We start from the raw sequence: 17,506 nt of genomic DNA, 5'->3' as shown, positions 1-17,506 counted from the left end.
TGGCAATATTAATTCATAGTTATCAAAAAAATAAAATAAAAAAATGATTCTTCATATTTTTGCAGAACTAAACATTTGCAAAAATACAACTTCACAGAACCTGTAACAGCAAAAATCCTTAAACGAAAAAAATGTACCATTGTTTGAATTATGACTGAATTGCAAAGCGCTTTGAGAAATAAGGTGCAAGAAGGAAAGTAAAAGTCTTCAGCGTGGCTGGTGAGGACGGTGTAATAAGACCTCCACTGGACCAGAAGGCAGTTTCTTTATGAGGTTCCAAGCCTCAAGCCGCATCATACCCGCCAAACTCTGACCTTGCACCTCCAATAACTCATCCCCAGGAAACACTTCACTGACTGGTCCTCCTGCAAACAAGTAATTAACATAATTGCTTGTTGTTATGAAAGAGCTTGGAATGAGACTAAGCACAAGCTCAAAATTGCCCTCTTGTGCAGAAGTGCAGGAGGGATGCCAGTAAGGTGTGAGGTAAACGGCAGTTTGCCTTTATATTTGTAATTAGTAGAATCAGATTGACATTTTCCTTTTCCTAGACTTTCTCACATAATCCACAATAGCGAATAGTTGTGTTGAATATAGCCATATTCTGGCGGTAATTGTTTCTCATGTGGACGTCTGTAAAAATTCATTTGCATGGCACCTCAGTGACAAAACTCATGCATTCGGATGGCGATTTATTCCTGGTGGAGGAGCGAGTTTTGTCATCTGCTTGTAATAATAAGAATAAATTCATATTCAATTTAATAATAGGAAAATATTATCCTATTTAGCCTATTATTTGAATGTTAAATATCTCCTGTTTAAAAATAGGAAGATGGACGCGCTAGTTAAAATGGTTTTCTGTCTTATATTTTGTCTCAGAATGATGGATGTCATTTAAAAATGTGGAAATTACCGGAAATAAGTTAATACACAGCCTCTTATTTACATGAGGTAGGACATAAAGCTGCTTGGTTTACATTTGTAATGTATATAATTGCTGCCATAACGGCCCATTTCAAATGTTTACGTGCTTTTCTTCTCTTTCTCTTTTGAGCGGTGATGAAATATCTTTCTTGTAAATACTTTCCATCATTTCAGTAATAAAAGTGTAGGCTACATCTTTAAAATGCATCCAAATTACTGCAAATCACATCTGTACGGTGCTCGGCAGTGGTCAAAAAGGATTTAAATAGTGAATTTTGAAGAACTCTCTTCTTGTAAACCCAGAGATGTGGATTCGGACGAGGATTGTAAATGTTGAAAATCTCTTACGGCCCCATGAGAAACAATAACTGTCCAAATAGGGTTTTTATGATTGCTTTAAATTGAGAAAAAGTTGTCTTACCACGAAATATTTTTTGTACAGTGAGGGGTTTGTCTCCAGAGCTGGAGCCCACCCCTCCTTCCAGACTAAAGCCAAGATCAGAGCTGGACTTTTCCAGAGTCACACGGACTCTTCTGCCTGTAGGGGGCATACAAACTCAAAGTATGGGATTGCACAAGAGACTCTGCTTTCTTTTGTCACACATTTTTATCTCACCTGTTTACAAGGTAAGGCAACTTAATCAGTATTATTATCAAACAACTTAATAAAGTCCTTTTCCAAAATGTTAATTGAATTCCACATACATTTGTAAAATAAAATGCTTTCCTTCAGATCACCACCTCTTTGCCATCTGTCCATCACCCACCTGTGATTCCTTGTCTTTCAGTGGCCTCTCTTCTGCTGTTACCACTCTGAAGAACAACCACTGCCATTCCCTGCCCCCTCGATTTTCTCAGTGTATGCAGAGCCTCCAAGTGGGCAGAGTTCTGCAGGGCAGTGCCATTGATCGACAACACCCGGGCACCCTCGTAGATAGAGCCTTCATGTGCTGCTACTCCTCCTGGGATTACTCTGTGGACCTAAGAGATGAGATGGAGGTGAAACACCCCATTCCAATTAAAGTCAAATTGCAATGACTACCAAAAACTTAAAAACTTGTATTGAATTGTACAATTATACTGTATTGAAGCATAAAATTATATTTGGTATACTTAAAAGTTACATAAATATTAGGATTTAATTCTAAAGACAGGGACATTTACCAGTTGTTAAACAAAGAGTTGGTATTTTGATAAAGTGCAGAGTTGAAGGAATTTCTTCTGACATTTTTTAGATGCACAACAGTATTAAACAAATTTTACGTTTTCTTTTTGTTTTGTCTTTTGTTTGACCATCAGTATTGGTTTCTATTAGTTAAAAAATTTCACATCACAGCATTTGGTGATACTCACTGTGACTGGTTTATTCTGATCCACTCCACCTGCCAAGGTAAATCCTAAGCCACTCCCCACCTCCTTGTGTAACACAACCACTTGCACGTCTTCATATTTCTGTCATACGTCAGAAATACAAGTTGTGATAGAAAAAGGAAATGGTCTCTTTTTTTCTAAAGACTTACAATTTACATGTCATGACAGTTTGTCTATTTCATTGTCAAATTATATGCTTCAGGACGAAGTTATGTGACTTGTTTTACCTGCAGGGTGTCCTCTCCCAAGCCCCTGACATCGTCCAGTAAGCGATCCAATTCATCAGTGCTCAACAGAGTCACAGAAGAGAAGGCTGAGATGTCTGAGCTCAAGGACGCAGAGCGTGTAGATGGCAAATCTTCACCATTCTCTGACAAACTGCTATCTGATGGTTTGTAGTCCACCCCACCATAATTACATAGGTCCACAAGACTGTAAGAGGTTAATATATAGAAAGAGAATAGGGGTTATGAGAAGTGGAGATATAAAACATATTTTAAAGGAAAGGAGGTACAGTACAGCATAGGGTGGCAGGAGCATGAAGAAATGCAAGGTAAGGTGTGCCATAAACAGGGCAACCTGCTGGTTTGTGCATGTGAAATAAGCTGACACTCCATTTTAGTCTATTTTTTTTACATCCTGAATCAGTTTATCACTTTTTTATTTTTCATATCAATTACCTTAGAGAAAAACTTCTGCGTTCTGATTGGCTCATGTTGCTTGTGATGGTCACAGATGATTCTCCTGAGTCAGAGTCTTCTTCAGTTTCCTCCTCATCATCATCTTCTTCATCAGAGCTCCACCTAGCCTTGCTAGTAGTCAATATGGTGCAATCCTTCCTTGTTGTTTCATAGTTGTTATTGTTAGAATTGTTGAGAGAGGAATAGATTGTTTGGACAGGAGTAAAGCTTTGAGAAAGATTGGGCAGCGCTTTGGGATGGTTACCATTGACTGTTACGGCTCCGGGGTTAATCTGCTTCTGAATGCTAACTTTGAGAGGTTTATCAGGAGAGTTAATCTGTGTGTTTTCATCATCATCAACTATTTGTATATTAATTGACTGTTGCTTTGATACACTTTTGACATTTGACTGTTGAGAGATTGATTGAATTCCTTCTTTTTCTTCCATTGCCCCTATGTTTCTGAGCCCTGAAGTTGCAGTGATGGCAGAATCTGGTTCATCCGTGTGTGTTTTATTTACTGTTGTCCATTCATCTTCATTCCTCCTGTTGATAACTTGTTCAGTTCTTGATTCAGTCATTTGTTTGAATGCCGGAGCAAGCTCAACACTCTTTTTGTGTGTTTCTTGACGTTCCAATGTTGGTCTTACTTTGACTATGGACTTAGTTATACTTGTTTCTAGAGTGCCTTCAGTCTCATCATTGGAATCACTTTTGTTAAATAAATTTGTTCTTAGGCTTTCTGTGTTCCCCACAGCCCTTCCAAAATGTAGATTTTTATCTGAATCACTCTTCTTTACAAGAGCCACAGGTTTGGGATGCTCTTGTACAGATAAGGTCCTCCTGGTAAGAAAAGTCTCCCGTGTGCTTTTGCTTTGTTGAGCCAAAGATTCAAACATGGTGATTGTATTCTTCACTGAATCAAAGGATGGCACATTACATTTTTCTAGCACACCTTCTCCTCTCCTTCCTTTAGTTTTATCTGTGAAAACTTCATCTTTCTCTTCCTCTTTATGGATTTTATTGTATGCTGCACCTTTTGAGGCTAGTGGGTACTTGGGTTGGGTGATACCATCTTGCAAACCATCAAGATACTTGTTTTCATTTATGTCCAGTCTTTGTGTGCTCTCTTTATCGGATTGTTTGACTTTACCAATTTCCCCCTTGATTCCTTCAGAATTGGTTAACAAAAGTTTGACACCCTGGCTGGAAACGCTTGAACTACTATCCGAACATGCAGACTGGTTCCTGTGAGCATTGTATTGATCAGTTGCTGACAGCCTACTTTTGGTCCTCTCTAAGGACTGACTACAGTACTTTGGAGACCCTGTTAAACACTTTCTGCTTGTCTCTTCATTATCTTCAGGCAGAAGTGACTGAACTTTTTTAACAGAGGACATTTCTGTACTTGACGTAGTCTTTGATGACATTGAAAAACTTAATCCAGAGAAATTGTCCCTTTGGTCATTTTTATTCTCTTTGTTGGTAGAGGGTTCTTGCTTCTGACAAAGGTATGTTTTTGAAAATCCTCTTGGCAATGTTCTAGCTTTGTCTACATTGCAAGAAGGTTTCCCCTGTTGGCTGTCAGAAAAATCTGAAGTTCCAAACACAGAGTCAGTAGTGTATTTTCTGTGACTTGGAGTAGAGTCCACAGTATCCATAGATTTAGGAAATGACTCATCAGAAGTTAGAGTATTGTTGCGTTTTAATCCAATTGAATTTTTTGAGTGTGCATCAGATTTGGCATCTGCCCCAAACAGTTTCTCAATTCTTTCCATTATTGTTTGGTTTCCAGTTACTTCCTCAGTATTGGAAGGTCCTTGCTCTCTGGCCCAGGATCCCATTCTGTTGTCTGTCTGATCAAGACTTGATTCCCCTTGTTGCGGTGCCCAGAGACTGCTACCTTCTCCAATACTACCTTGGCTTAGTCTTGGCTTCAATCTGACTGGAAGTGACTGGCCACTGCTTGCCTGTTCTAGAGCTTGCCTGTTCATTCTCACAAATGTAGATCCAGAGGTTGGGTAAACCTTTCTGTCAGTGTTCTGATTCGGTCCATTGTAAGCGTGAATCCTCCATGAAACACTACTGGGTTGATTCTCTTGTGTGTATGAAGTTATCTTGTTGTTTGCCCCTGTTCTCTCAAAACTACTGGATCGCGTTATAAAATTATCAAATTCTCTGGTCCTACTAGTCATCCCAGTTCTGTTCCCATGTTCTGCTCTACTTGTTCTGTCTAAGCTTTTGCTTTTATTTGACTGGTATCTCCTCAAATCATTTCCTTTGCCACTGTCACTTGCTGTCGGACTCTCTTCTTCTTGAGTATTTGACTGCTTAGCACTCACATCACCCTTCTCAGAATTGATGGAAAGAGCTGAGTCCTTATGTGTGCCATTACCTACATTTTTACCTGTCTTTTTGTCATTATTATTGTCAGTGTGGGTACAACTTGCAGAAGAAGTACAGACTTTGTTGAGGTCCTTACCAGGATCACTTTTCTGGCTTGAGTCTTCAACTTTTCCACCCTCAAAGATGTTACTTATCATCCTGAGGTCCTTAGTTGTCGGCTCACACTTTCGCTGACGTGTTTTAGCAGAGCGGATTTGGAATTTAGCAGCAGCCGAGCCAATAGGCTTTACAAATGACTGACTATGACTTTGTGTTGCTGTTCCATTGGATGATTCTGCACCTTCAGTTATGCTGCCAGTTGTGTCTGATTCAGAAAATTGACGTACAAAAGTTCCAGTATGAAAACTCATGCTTTTAAATGTCTCTGAACGTCACACAGTACATTCATTACAGTATGAATGGAAGGCTGGTTGCTAACATATTTTCAGCAACTTGATAAAAATGTTGTATTCCTTTTTTTCTCGGAACGACAGCATTTATGAAGTAATCAAGAAGGGCTGTATTTTCCTACCATCGTTATAAAAGCTGGAAAAATGTGTTTGTAATCCAGGGTGGCGGAGGAGACCTGCTAAATTTAGCTTCTGACAGATGTTTCACTCTCTCTGGATCCAAAAAGAGCTAGTAATGTGTCTCAGTACTCTCTGCTCCTTATCTTGTTCTGTCATGTAAAGGCAAAAATCACATGTGAAGATTAGCTTTAAACAAATAAAGTTTAATAAATAAATTGCACTTCATTAGATTCAAATTCTAAATCATTAACTAAAATTCAGGAACTGTAAAAGGCAGTCTAGATTTTTTCTGAATGGATCCCAACCCTGTATGGTCTGAACATACAACCTGGCCAGGCCCTTTAACCACTAAGATACACCACCTCCCACTCAACAAAGTGTACATGCTTAAAGTACATTTTCAAGTCACCTGCCCAGGTTCATTCTTGTACCTCAGAATTTCAACATACTGAAACTCTATATTTATTACAATGAGAGTCCATAAATCTCTTCTGGGCATACAGCATCTATACCCTCATATGTAAACATCTTGAAACTCTGGACAAGCACCTTACTTGTATTCCTCGCTCTATAAAATCAAACATTTATAAAAGGTAAAAAAATCAGTAACCAGTGTATGTGTGCATTTTGTTGTGTTTACTCTTACAACATTCTTTATGTTACTTGTCACACTCTTCAGCTCTTTTACAAAACCTGATACGAAGTCAGATAACAGGTCAAACACACCAGACTACAATCCTGTCTAACACAACATACACAGTTACGGTGCACACATAGTTAAAGCTACATAAATCTTTCTGAAGATGCATTACAATGAATGTGTGAATCAACAGGGATGTGCAGTATTTCAGATTACATGTATTTAAAATATGTATTTGAAATACAAAATATTTATTAAAATACAAATTAAAATTAATTTAAGTTCAGTATTTTTTTCAGTGTTCAGTGTTTTTTCAAAATACATAAAATATTTTGTACCAGTCAACCTCTTTATTAGGCTGCTGATTTCCTGTATCAACTAGTTCAGGCCCCTAAACCCTTTAGCTCACTCATGCTTGTGAGTTGCAGTTGTACGACTCATTCGAGTATTGGGTGAGCGAATTTTCTGCATTAATAAGGAATAAAATAATGTAGGGATGTCATGGTCAATTCTACTTGTTCATCAAGGTTAAAATGGAACATCATTCAGATTTGTCTTCAGTTTACATGAAGGAATAAAAGCAGTGTAACAGTGTAACCTAGTCAGAAATACGTTTATAAATGGCGCACAGACAATATAAACCCAGTCTTTTTGAAAAGTTGATAGTATAAAGGTAGGTAAAATGAAATCAAAAGTTTAAGCAGTTGTACACACCAAAATGTTCTTTGCTTTCAGAATAGGTCCAGGCAGACTTCAGCCTAATAGTGATCTCTGAATGGCCAATTTTACATGCAGTTTGTGTATTTTCTAGATACAAAATACTGCAGGGCCTATTTGTATTTAAATACATTTTCCCCCACACAGTATTTGGTATGTTATTTTGATACATTTCAACTGAGGTATTTTGTATTTTTATTTTAAATACATTTTCATGTCTTTATGCCGATCTCTGTGAATAAACAATATGCAATATAGAAAAAATTAAGTAAAAAAGGGTTACTGTATCTTAAATTGGTGAATTATGTCAATTAGCCTCGCAGGAACTCTGCACCCTGTTCCTCTTACACACCCACGTTCATTCAAAGTAGCAAATTGAAATTCATTCAGACACTTCAGTAACATCTGATAATAGTCACATGCAACCAAGCAAACACTGATTTAGAAATGTAAGTTTTAACAAAGTTTAAGACATACTGAATCGACAGCTGAAACTTAAATCACGGTTTTGTAATGCTCAATTCCAGATTTGTTTGCCCCACCTTATTCTGTTGTAAAGATTGCCTTTGTTATCTTAAACTGAACATATATAGGTCAAGAGTGCTGTAGTTATGTTTAAAATAAAAGACATAAGCAAACAGCAAGCAGAGATAGAGTGGGAGGAGGAAGAAGCGTGACGTACAACTTCCAGGAGTGCAAATACAGACCTGATGAAAATAAACCTGAACTGATTGAAAACAAATTAAGGAAACAAATGACCATGTACTAGTACCTAGTATTTCACAGATATAGATGCAAAATAAGGTTAACAGTCCCATATGAATGCAACATTACAGACTTTCCAAGGAAAACAGGTTAGTGTCATTTTACAGAAACACCTGTTCTCCCATGGCACACGCTTGAACAACAATGGACATACAATTTACCTGTCACGTAATCTAACCACACATGTTGAGTTTTAGCTCTTCAAACAGAAGTAACGTACCTTAGAGGACTACTGTGTTCCTTAGAAGTTTGAGAGAACAGGTCCACCCCATCTTCCCTTGTGCCTTTAAGCTCTCTCTCACTGCTTGCAGTCTGTCATTTTTCATTGATGCATTTCTACTGTAATAAGAACTTGCCTGACTGGTTTGACATGCTTACCCTTTTCCACCCCCTTTGATTGTTGTGCCTTCCTCTCTCATTTCCCTACCTCTCTCTCCTCCCCCGTCTCTTTCTGTCTGCCTCTCTCTCTTTCTCCTTCCATCTATTTGTGTCTCAGTTTCTTTGTCTCTCGTACACATATACTGTACACACCTCTCAACATGTACACCCTTCATGTCTAATGAGAACATTCCTGGTTCATGGTTTCTTGGTGACTCAGTGTGAAAATGTAGGTAAATGCTTGTGACAATCATCTGGTCCTTGAGTCATTGCATTCTGAACATGTTCAGGTATTGGATGAATGAAGGACTGCCTTTTGTTGGAAACTTTAAATTTAAATTTCAGTCTGACTAAAAGTGTTAGTGCTGAAATTCAACCCAAACCACACCTGTCCGTTTTTTCTGAAGTTGGACTAACGGGCCCACATTAGGATTGTAGGACAGCGTCGTTCAACATATATACACATTAATTGGACAACAGTTGACCTTGGTGTTGTGTATTTGCTCCAAAAGACAAAAGTGACATGCAATGTGTATTTAATCATTCAAATATTCAATTATGCATTGTCATGCATACTGATTCAGTGACCATAATGATCAGGCCATCACTACAAAACAAAATGATCAGTCCAACACCACAAAACTACACTAATTTCAACACCCAGAACACGAAAACTTAAGCGATAGTAAATAGAAAATCAATTGAATAAACATCTTCCTTTTATATTATCAGGGCTTCACCCCCTCGATAAACTCCCCAGTTGTGTTTAATATATTCAAATGAGGTTTCTGCACCAAGTTTGACAATTAACCAGCATGATGCACACCAGATTATTGATCTGGCATTGACACCATTGTATGAGAACTGAACTGAGCTGAACGATGACATCACTGTTTTCTCCAGAGCGGCTGTATAGATAAATGAACTAAATTAATTACTTTTTTACAACAGAAATGAATCAACACTGAACTTGGACAATGACACTATTTTCTTCTAGATCTGCTGTACAGCTGAAACAAACTTAGTTGCATTATTGAAACAACGTGTATTGTAAAAGCGCTATATAAATAAAGGTGACGACTTGACTTGATGTTACAACTTACCTAACACTTTGAAACGTATGCATCTTCAAATAACACGCCTTTCGATCTTGACATTAAAGGGATAGTTCACTTTGAAATTAAATGTTGGTATGTTTTAGCTTACCTCAAGGGCATCCAAGATGTAGGTGTCTTTTTTTCCGCAGTAGTTTCAATTTTGATATTTTTAGGTCAAACCGTTCTTGTCATCTGTACTTACGATGGGGAATTGTTTAATTTGGACGATGGGGAATTGTTTTAATTTGGACTCTGTGCTTGCTCTTTGAGACAGTGACCATAGACCTGCATTATATGACTGACAGACAAGAACGGTTTGACCTAAAAATATCAAAATTGAAACTACTGCGGAAAAAAAGACACCTACATCTTGGATGCCCTTGAGGTAATCTAAAACATACCAAAATTTAATTTCAAAGTGAACTATCCCTTTAAGGGTTTCGTTATGCTAATGCAAAAATATATATGTTTATCTGAGCAGCATTTATTCTCTCTGCTCCATCTTCCATCTACCCTCCATCTTTGTTCATTAATTTCCTCTTCACATATATTTACTTGCTCACAGTTCTTTATGGTAAAAACAGTATTAAATGAGTGATCTGTTATACCGTGGTTATGGAAAGGAGCAGTTATCCCTATTTTTATATGGCCTATGTTAATACCAGATCATTGGAGAATTAGAAATCAAGAACTTGCAGCATATGACTGTGAGATGAGATTTTCTAAACATTTATAGAGATGGTTGCCATGTGTTGGCAAACACTGATGACCTAAAGACTGTCAAGCAGTGTTAAAACAGCAAGGAATGATAACAAAGAATCAATTTAAAATTTAAATGAAATTTAAAATGAATAAAGAGTATGCAAGATAATGCAAGAGTTTGAAAAGGACGTTTTTTTGTTGTTGTTGTTGCATTGACCAATGCTTCAACTGAAACCAGAAGTACCAGCCGCATAATTGACTGCATATTTTTCTTAGAAATGCCAAGGACATCTTTGCAAACAGCTACTGCATGAGCATTGTTTTAATCTGTTAGTCATCATCAAGCATCATTTACATAAATTCAAGATACATGGGCCTGTAGACGGAGGCCACAATATAAAGCAAAACTGATCACACACAACCTTAAAAGATTTAAGGTACAACACACATTGAAACTGAACTAAATAAACCATTATTCCAACGGTACAATTCGAAAAGGTAACAAAACATTTTGACAATTGATTACCTGGCTGTATTTCTGTGGCACACTTGTGGGCTGAGTTGCTCAACTTCCTGCAGCTGCAAGAGCAAATGAAGTTTGCAGAAAAAGGAGCTGAGAAAGAGGCTGAGAAAGAGAGAGAGAGAGAGCAGATGGGCGGGAGTTATGCTTTAAATGTATGTGAAACTTGACAGCCAGATTTTTTACATGCTCTAAAACATGTGGATGAAAAGATACACTTTTTTATGGTGCTGTTTTATATGTATACATTTTATACTTTATATAGCTATATATATTGCATATGCATGTACATTATCTAAATACAATATATTGTTTTTGATTACATGTATAAATGTGATAGAAATTTGCTAAATTTGTCATTTTGTAAATAAATAAAAATAAATATACATGGTTTACCTTACCAGCAGTTGTGCATGCAGTATAACCATCATCACTCAACGGTCTGTCTTGCATCACTGGCACATGCACACTGTTGAAAGCAACAGCAGAGGAAGCTGGTTAAGTTTGTGGTTTCATTCAGAGAGACACAAATTTAACTGCAACTGTAAGTTTCGATCAGTTTTTGATTGCAAGTGAACGCAAGCAACACACTGACATGACAGACGGGATGGAATGATAAAGTAAACGAAATAAGCCACATTGTTGAGCTGCTTGTGGACACAGTATAATTAGATGTTTCAACATCTTCTGTCGTCTGATGTCCTGTTTAGCCAAAACAGCTTCTTTCTTGTCGAGAAATTGGTCACAGTGGAAGAATTTAACCTCTTAGCTGCTGAATAGCACTGCATCCTTCCTACAGCTAAGCTAATGGCTTATCTGATACCAATATGTATCTCTGCACTGATTGTCATACAAATCTGACAAAAGCAGAATGCAAATGGTTAGTGTGGTTTATTTTTTTAACAGGGCAGAGTGAGTCACTTGCCTACAACACTTTTTTTTTTTTTTTTTTTTTTACCACAGTCTGTACAATACAGAGATTTTATTCAATCTTTCTATACCAGGGCTTGAGATAAAGTCATGATTGTTGCGATATCTGTTCTTACTGGGGAAACAATTTCATCCCTTGTTGTCTTTAGTTTTCATGCATCTGCCACCCACCTCTGTTCCTCCTGAAAGAATTGGTGTCATTGTTCAGTGTGTTGATCTGATAAAGGTCAGCTGTCCTCTAATTCAGATGTTCTGAGACTGCCCACTTCATTTTCACAGAAACAAGTCTAGAACATTGAAAAACCATGTGCATAATGTTTGGATGCATTGACAGTCCATGTGCGTGTGTGGCTTGTGAGCTCTAGAGCTATAATCTCACACAGAGGAAAAGCCTTGTGGTTTGGAACAACGACAGACACAGTGGTGTTGGTGTAAATTTATATACCCTATATGCCACTTCTGTATGAGTAACTCTCTGAAAATAGTAGGATGGAATGTGAAAAGCATTGTAATGTGGTTAAACGAAGGGGGAACAAAACCCAACTTTTCTTTAAAAAGGAGCACGTTTATCTGATAAGGAGCACAAATATTTAATTGCAAATTTATATTGAATTACAAGCAACAATTTCCGCAAGGATATTTTTATGAACAATTATTTTGCACACATATTTGTTTTGCTGACCTGATCGTGACCTTTGAATCGCTGAGGGCATTTTTGAAAAACCCTGAACTGATGTTGCGTTATTCACTCACTCCAAACCACAAGGTGGCGTCAAAGACGCAAGACGGAAGAGTTTTCTCATGCAAAACATGCGACGAAGAGAGAGACCACAGGAGATGTCAACAAAACTCCTGAAAGTGCTGCTGTCAACCTGAAGAATAACGAGCTGAACTTGTACCACTGATTACCAATATCGACCGATTATAGCTTCCTTTCATGAGCTTTTAATTCAAATCTAACAATGGCAGAAGGAAACACTCTTTCCGGTGTAAATGTTGTGCTTGTTATGGCCTACGGAAGCCTGGTAAGTACCAAATTGCATAGTATTTGTATTTTTAAACATGTCAGTTAAGTTAAACGGAATACTTAACAACAACAGTAAAGCTAGAGCAATGTATATAAGTCTTTTCTTCGTATAATATGCATTGACAGCCCAGATGTGTGAATAGTTTATGATGGTGATTACAATGGAAATTTCCACTTAGGATAGTAAGATTTTCAAAACGTATTGAGTTGCCCATCAAGAAAGCGTCGTGTTTGGCATCTATAATGCCTAAAAATACTGCCTATATAGGTAGTAGATCACTCACTTTTTGCCTAAATCGCCCGTGTCAGAGTTGTATTTGAGTGTGTATGTTGATTGAACCCTTCTGTCATTCTGCAGGTGTTTGTTCTGCTGTTCATCTTTGTGAAAAGGCAGATTATGCGCTTCGCTATGAAGTCTCGCAGAGGACCGCACGTCCCGCTGGGTCATAACGCACCGAAGGTATGAACAGCTCCTCCTGACACCCAAAATAATCATTTATGACTCAGTAGAGGAGTTCTTCCAGACCACAAGTAGCACAATTATGGTCCCATTTTATTGTAGTATCAGCACCTAAATATTCTTGGCCACTGCTGTAAAACAAAATTCCCCCAACAGGACAATACATGGTAAAAGTATATGTCCTAGGGAACTTTGTGAAATAAATGTCTTCATGTACCACATGCAGTAGCGTCTCCTGGCCATAAATTTAGGTAGGGCGGATTCTGGGTCTTAGCGCTAGCCTAGTTTATGATATGTAAGCTTTATATCCTAATCGCTGAACACATCATACACACTTTTGGCAGAATTCGAGCCAGAGGGCAATGGTGACCTCTAATGATGATTGACAGACTTTAGTATTATACATGACAAAAGCATAGAATGCCATCTTCCTTTATGTAGTATTTATTGTGTCCGAGTGTTGTTTAGAATATTACAAGTTAGGAATTCCAGTGAGGAAAAAAGTCATGTCTAATCTCAGAACAAACATAAGTCACACAACATAAGTACTGTATATAGCTACTCCACATAGGAAGAACAGACATGCCAACTAGTAACTGACCTGATGCAGACACATTTCTCACCACAGATTTACATCGGAAATTTGCGGGGCGCTGTAGAGCTAGGTTGGGCTCGAGACCGACTGCCCCGCTTAGTTTCATAAATACATGCCTGCCGAATCCATGCGCTACATTTTAATAAATCTTGCTCACTTTATGACTTAAAATAGTCTAGAAAAATATTTGTTGCAGAATGCTGATCACATTTATATATATATATATTTTTTTTTTAATTATAAATTCAGTGTATGTAGAGGTCTATGTTTGGATGAATGTTTTGTATTCCTATGCCCATACAGACGAGCCGCGGCTGACCACATATACTGTATCGTCATGCATTTGATTTGTATTGAATTAAAAATATAACTAGCTACTCTTGTGCAAAACTATATGACTTTGATTTAAAAGTTTTGTTTTGTTTATATGATGTTCTTCTGTTTATACCTCTATGATGCTTTTTGTTGTATACCTAGTTTGTAATGCACTGAAGCAAAGTTGCATTTTTTTACAGGACCTAAAAGAAGAGATTGACTCCCGTTTGTCTAAAGTGAATGACATTCGCTATGAGCCACATCTGCTCTCTAAAGATGACGATCGACTGAAGCATCAAGGCCAGAATGGTGAGAGAAACAAAGAAGCCCCTAGCAGTTCTCTTTATAACACTGCTGCGGATGTGAAAACTTATGCCCGTGTTTATGTTTGTGCAGGTTGTTATAATTATCTCTTCAGAATGCAAGCGCTAGATGCCATCAGAGACTCTGGTAAGACTCTTTTGCCTGTGTGCAGCCCAAGATTATGCCAGGTCAAGATCACGGCTTACTGGAAAGATGTTTTTAATTAATTCACATCAATTTCACATGAATAATTATCATGTTCAGTTTAATTTTGTTTTAATAATCTCATATTTCAGTATAATGCAGTAGTTTGGATGTTTTTATTTATTTTAATTTAGTTTTCACCCTGTCATTGTTTTAGTTTTTGTCAGAATGTTTTAGTTTGTTTATTAAGTTTTATTTTAGCTTTAATATTTTAGGACTATTAGGTGGAATTTTTCTAATGAGTCTAATTTTCATATGTAATACAGAACAGTTGTGAGGGTTTCATGATTTATAATATGCTATAATTCATTTGTGGCCATTTTTATTTCATACATTTTATTTTTGTTACTTTTTAGTTATATTTCAGAAAAAAAAAGCATTTATAATACTAACATAAATTTCCAAACCAAAGTTTTTTAACACTTTATATAATTACTGCTATAAAGTTTAGGGTCAGTAATTGTTCCCACCCATAGATCTCCCATTTCACGAGTTGTGTCGCAGTGCCAGTGCTCTGACTGGTCGCCGCTACAGGAAATGGCTGCTGGACCTGCGAAACTCTCATTCTCTGTTCAAGTCGAGTCACAGTACGCTCCTAGATCGCTTAGTGGAGGGCTACGACAGCGCTCGTCACGGGACAGGGGTCAGTCCCAGTGTCATGTGTGTGTTAATTGGTAATTTACAGCAGGGGGCGCTGCTGGACAATATTTAAGAGGCTTGTGTTCTCTTTCCCATAGATGTTTGGCGAGGCAGAGTTTGTGAAGTACAAGGAAGATCTGGCTGAACTGGCTGATGTGTAAGTTTTATTGTCTAATTTGAGCTGTTCATCGCTCATATATATCACTTTTCTCACTCTATTCCCTTTTTGTTCCCCACAGTGTCAAGACCCACTCCAGCAGCACCAGTCTAAACCAGCAGCACCAGTCAGCAGCTAAAGATCTGACCAGCTCTCCCGGCCCCTCGTCTGCCTCAACCATTCAGGTCACATACCTGCCGTCATCCGGACAGCGCAGCAAGAGGCCCAAACACTTCCTGGAGCTCAAAAACTTTAAAGACAACTATAATACTCTAGAGAGCACACTTTAGAGGATGAAACCCTTTTGAGGAACTGTGTAAATTTAACTCTGAAACTGTGAAACGGATGTGTCGCTCACTGGAAAACCTACGGTGGAAAATCCTTCATCTAGAAAAGACCACAGTGGGAGTTGCAGTAAAATGGCCTCAAATCACATTGAGAATGTGAGAATGATTTAAGATACAACAAAATCTGTGGGATAAATGTCATTGTGAATGCTTTAAGAGCAATCCAAGAATGTTACGTTTCTAATTTGATTGTTTTCCTGCCAGAACTCTTACTATTTTCTTATGTTAAAAGTCATAGCCACTGTTCACCATTTTATTTCTTTGTGAGAATAGCCTTTAAATATGAAGAGCACCAACAACGCGTCCCTTTAGCTGAGATGAGGACATTTTAACTGGAATAACTTTTCTGGCACATACACGTGGATTAAAAACAGCTGTACGGACATTCATTCTTACACCTGTTTTATACTAAAACAACCATAACTTGAGGTTTCCAAATAAGATCCTGTGTCAGAGAAGAGATGGCCGGACATCATTCTGTTTCAACAGAAACTGAGTGAGAAATATATACGTTTCTGTGCTACTGATCAGATTATTGTCCTTATTTTTTAAGTGCAATTTAATTTTTTTTAATTAGTTCATGTACATGTGTGTATAAGGAGGAACAAAGTGCTTCGAGTCATGAATTGACGTGTTTTTCTGTCAAGGTAACGTAGCTTAAAGAGCAATGAGAGGCTGTCTGTGTTGACTTTCACTGTATTATAAAGTCTTATCAGATCTAATAGAGTGTCTGCTTTTTCTGCACCTGCACTGCTGTGCCTTTAGGTGTCTTCACTAACAAGACATCACTGGTTACCCTATTGAAAGAATAGTATAATTAAGCACAATTTATTCGCATGTACTTTAGTAAAACTAAATGTATTTGTGGCACACTATAAATTGGTCTGTTAAATTGGAACAACTAATTTTGTTCTAAATTAATTTTAGTTTTTCCAAAGCAGTGCTGAATGTATGTATTGATATGTGAGATGTATTTAATATAATTTAAATGTGACCAATTAATAAATTTTACGTTGTTACTTTTCATGCAGTTAACGTTTCTGAATTTATTTGGCATTATAACTTTTTGTGTAATTTTTGAGGACTGGTTAGGATCATCTTAATAATTTGCTTAATAATTCATAATATTTTGACAGCCCGAAGGGCTGCAGTCCACATTTCAAAGTACAACGGGCCATTAATGGGAAAAGTGTATTACAGTAGGTATTAGGAATAAACTAAAATAATAAAAACTTCTGATCAGGTACGTGCATGTCTTTCAGCATTTCAAACTGACTATATGTTGTTTTCTTTATTAGTAATAATTACATATATTTACTTTCGTAATTACTTTCTATATGTATGTAAAGCTGCTTTGCAACCATGCAAAATAGTGAAATGTTCTATATAAATAAATTTGATTTGAATTAAGTAATAAATAGCCTACCAGATATTCAAAGTGTGGTTAAATTTGAAAAGGTAAAGATCATAATTATAAAACTTACTTCATGATTATTTTTTTTAAACTCAAAACACATGTAATATTAAAGTCATGTCAGAAAGAATGTTTATGAGATGAAATGCACATGAACATCAGCACAACTCGTAATTGTGAGTCTCCGAGTTAGGTGCGTGACGGTGAGAAAACATGTTTGCTTATGTCTTCAGTGTCACATGATTCTTCAGAAATCATTCTAATATGCTTATCTTATTTGTGAGACTCGCATGTATTTCCATATGAAATAAACACAGTGTTTGTGATGGTGGTCAGATTCCACGGTACCTCTCCATGCCATAAAATGTGATAGGTATGTAGGTGCCATAAAACCAACCAACCATAT

General features: G+C 37.3%; 2 protein-coding genes across 5 annotated transcripts; one reads left to right on the top strand and one right to left on the bottom strand.

The window, feature by feature from the left end:
• Positions 1-134: 134 nt before the first annotated feature.
• Positions 135-11,129, bottom strand: LOC309483795 (uncharacterized protein). 3 transcript variants are annotated; one of them, XM_082149806.1, is made up of 9 exons: positions 11,111-11,129; positions 10,716-10,814; positions 5,142-6,039; positions 2,976-5,087; positions 2,523-2,727; positions 2,278-2,376; positions 1,692-1,905; positions 1,346-1,462; positions 135-365 (listed from the first exon to the last, which is right to left on the bottom strand). In XM_082149806.1, exons 3-9 carry the CDS (start codon positions 5,729-5,731, stop codon positions 208-210), a joined length of 3,495 nt encoding a protein of 1,164 aa, XP_082005932.1. In that variant the 5' UTR covers positions 5,732-6,039; positions 10,716-10,814; positions 11,111-11,129; the 3' UTR covers positions 135-207. The 3 variants fall into 3 exon arrangements, with proteins under 3 accessions (XP_082005932.1, XP_082005930.1, XP_082005931.1); XM_082149804.1 differs by having other exon boundaries at positions 2,976-6,039; XM_082149805.1 differs by lacking the exons at positions 10,716-10,814; positions 11,111-11,129 and adding exons at positions 8,233-9,539; positions 9,912-10,686 and having other exon boundaries at positions 2,976-6,039.
• A 1,302-nt stretch (positions 11,130-12,431) lies between these two features.
• On the top strand, positions 12,432-16,710 carry ltap1 (lipid transport auxiliary protein 1). Of its 2 annotated transcripts, XM_082149837.1 has the most exons (7): positions 12,435-12,664; positions 13,025-13,126; positions 14,237-14,345; positions 14,433-14,486; positions 15,020-15,186; positions 15,281-15,339; positions 15,422-16,710. In XM_082149837.1, exons 1-7 carry the CDS (start codon positions 12,602-12,604, stop codon positions 15,627-15,629), a joined length of 762 nt encoding a protein of 253 aa, XP_082005963.1. In that variant the 5' UTR covers positions 12,435-12,601; the 3' UTR covers positions 15,630-16,710. The 2 variants fall into 2 exon arrangements, with proteins under 2 accessions (XP_082005962.1, XP_082005963.1); XM_082149836.1 differs by having other exon boundaries at positions 12,432-12,664; positions 14,237-14,486.
• The last annotated feature ends 796 nt before the right edge of the window (positions 16,711-17,506 follow it).

Source organism: Leuciscus leuciscus (assembly GCF_965113295.1).
Source record: "Leuciscus leuciscus genome assembly, chromosome: 20".
NCBI lineage: Eukaryota > Metazoa > Chordata > Actinopteri > Cypriniformes > Leuciscidae > Leuciscus > Leuciscus leuciscus.
Note: the sequence above shows the minus strand (reverse complement) of the source record. Positions and strands in the feature narration are given on the sequence as shown.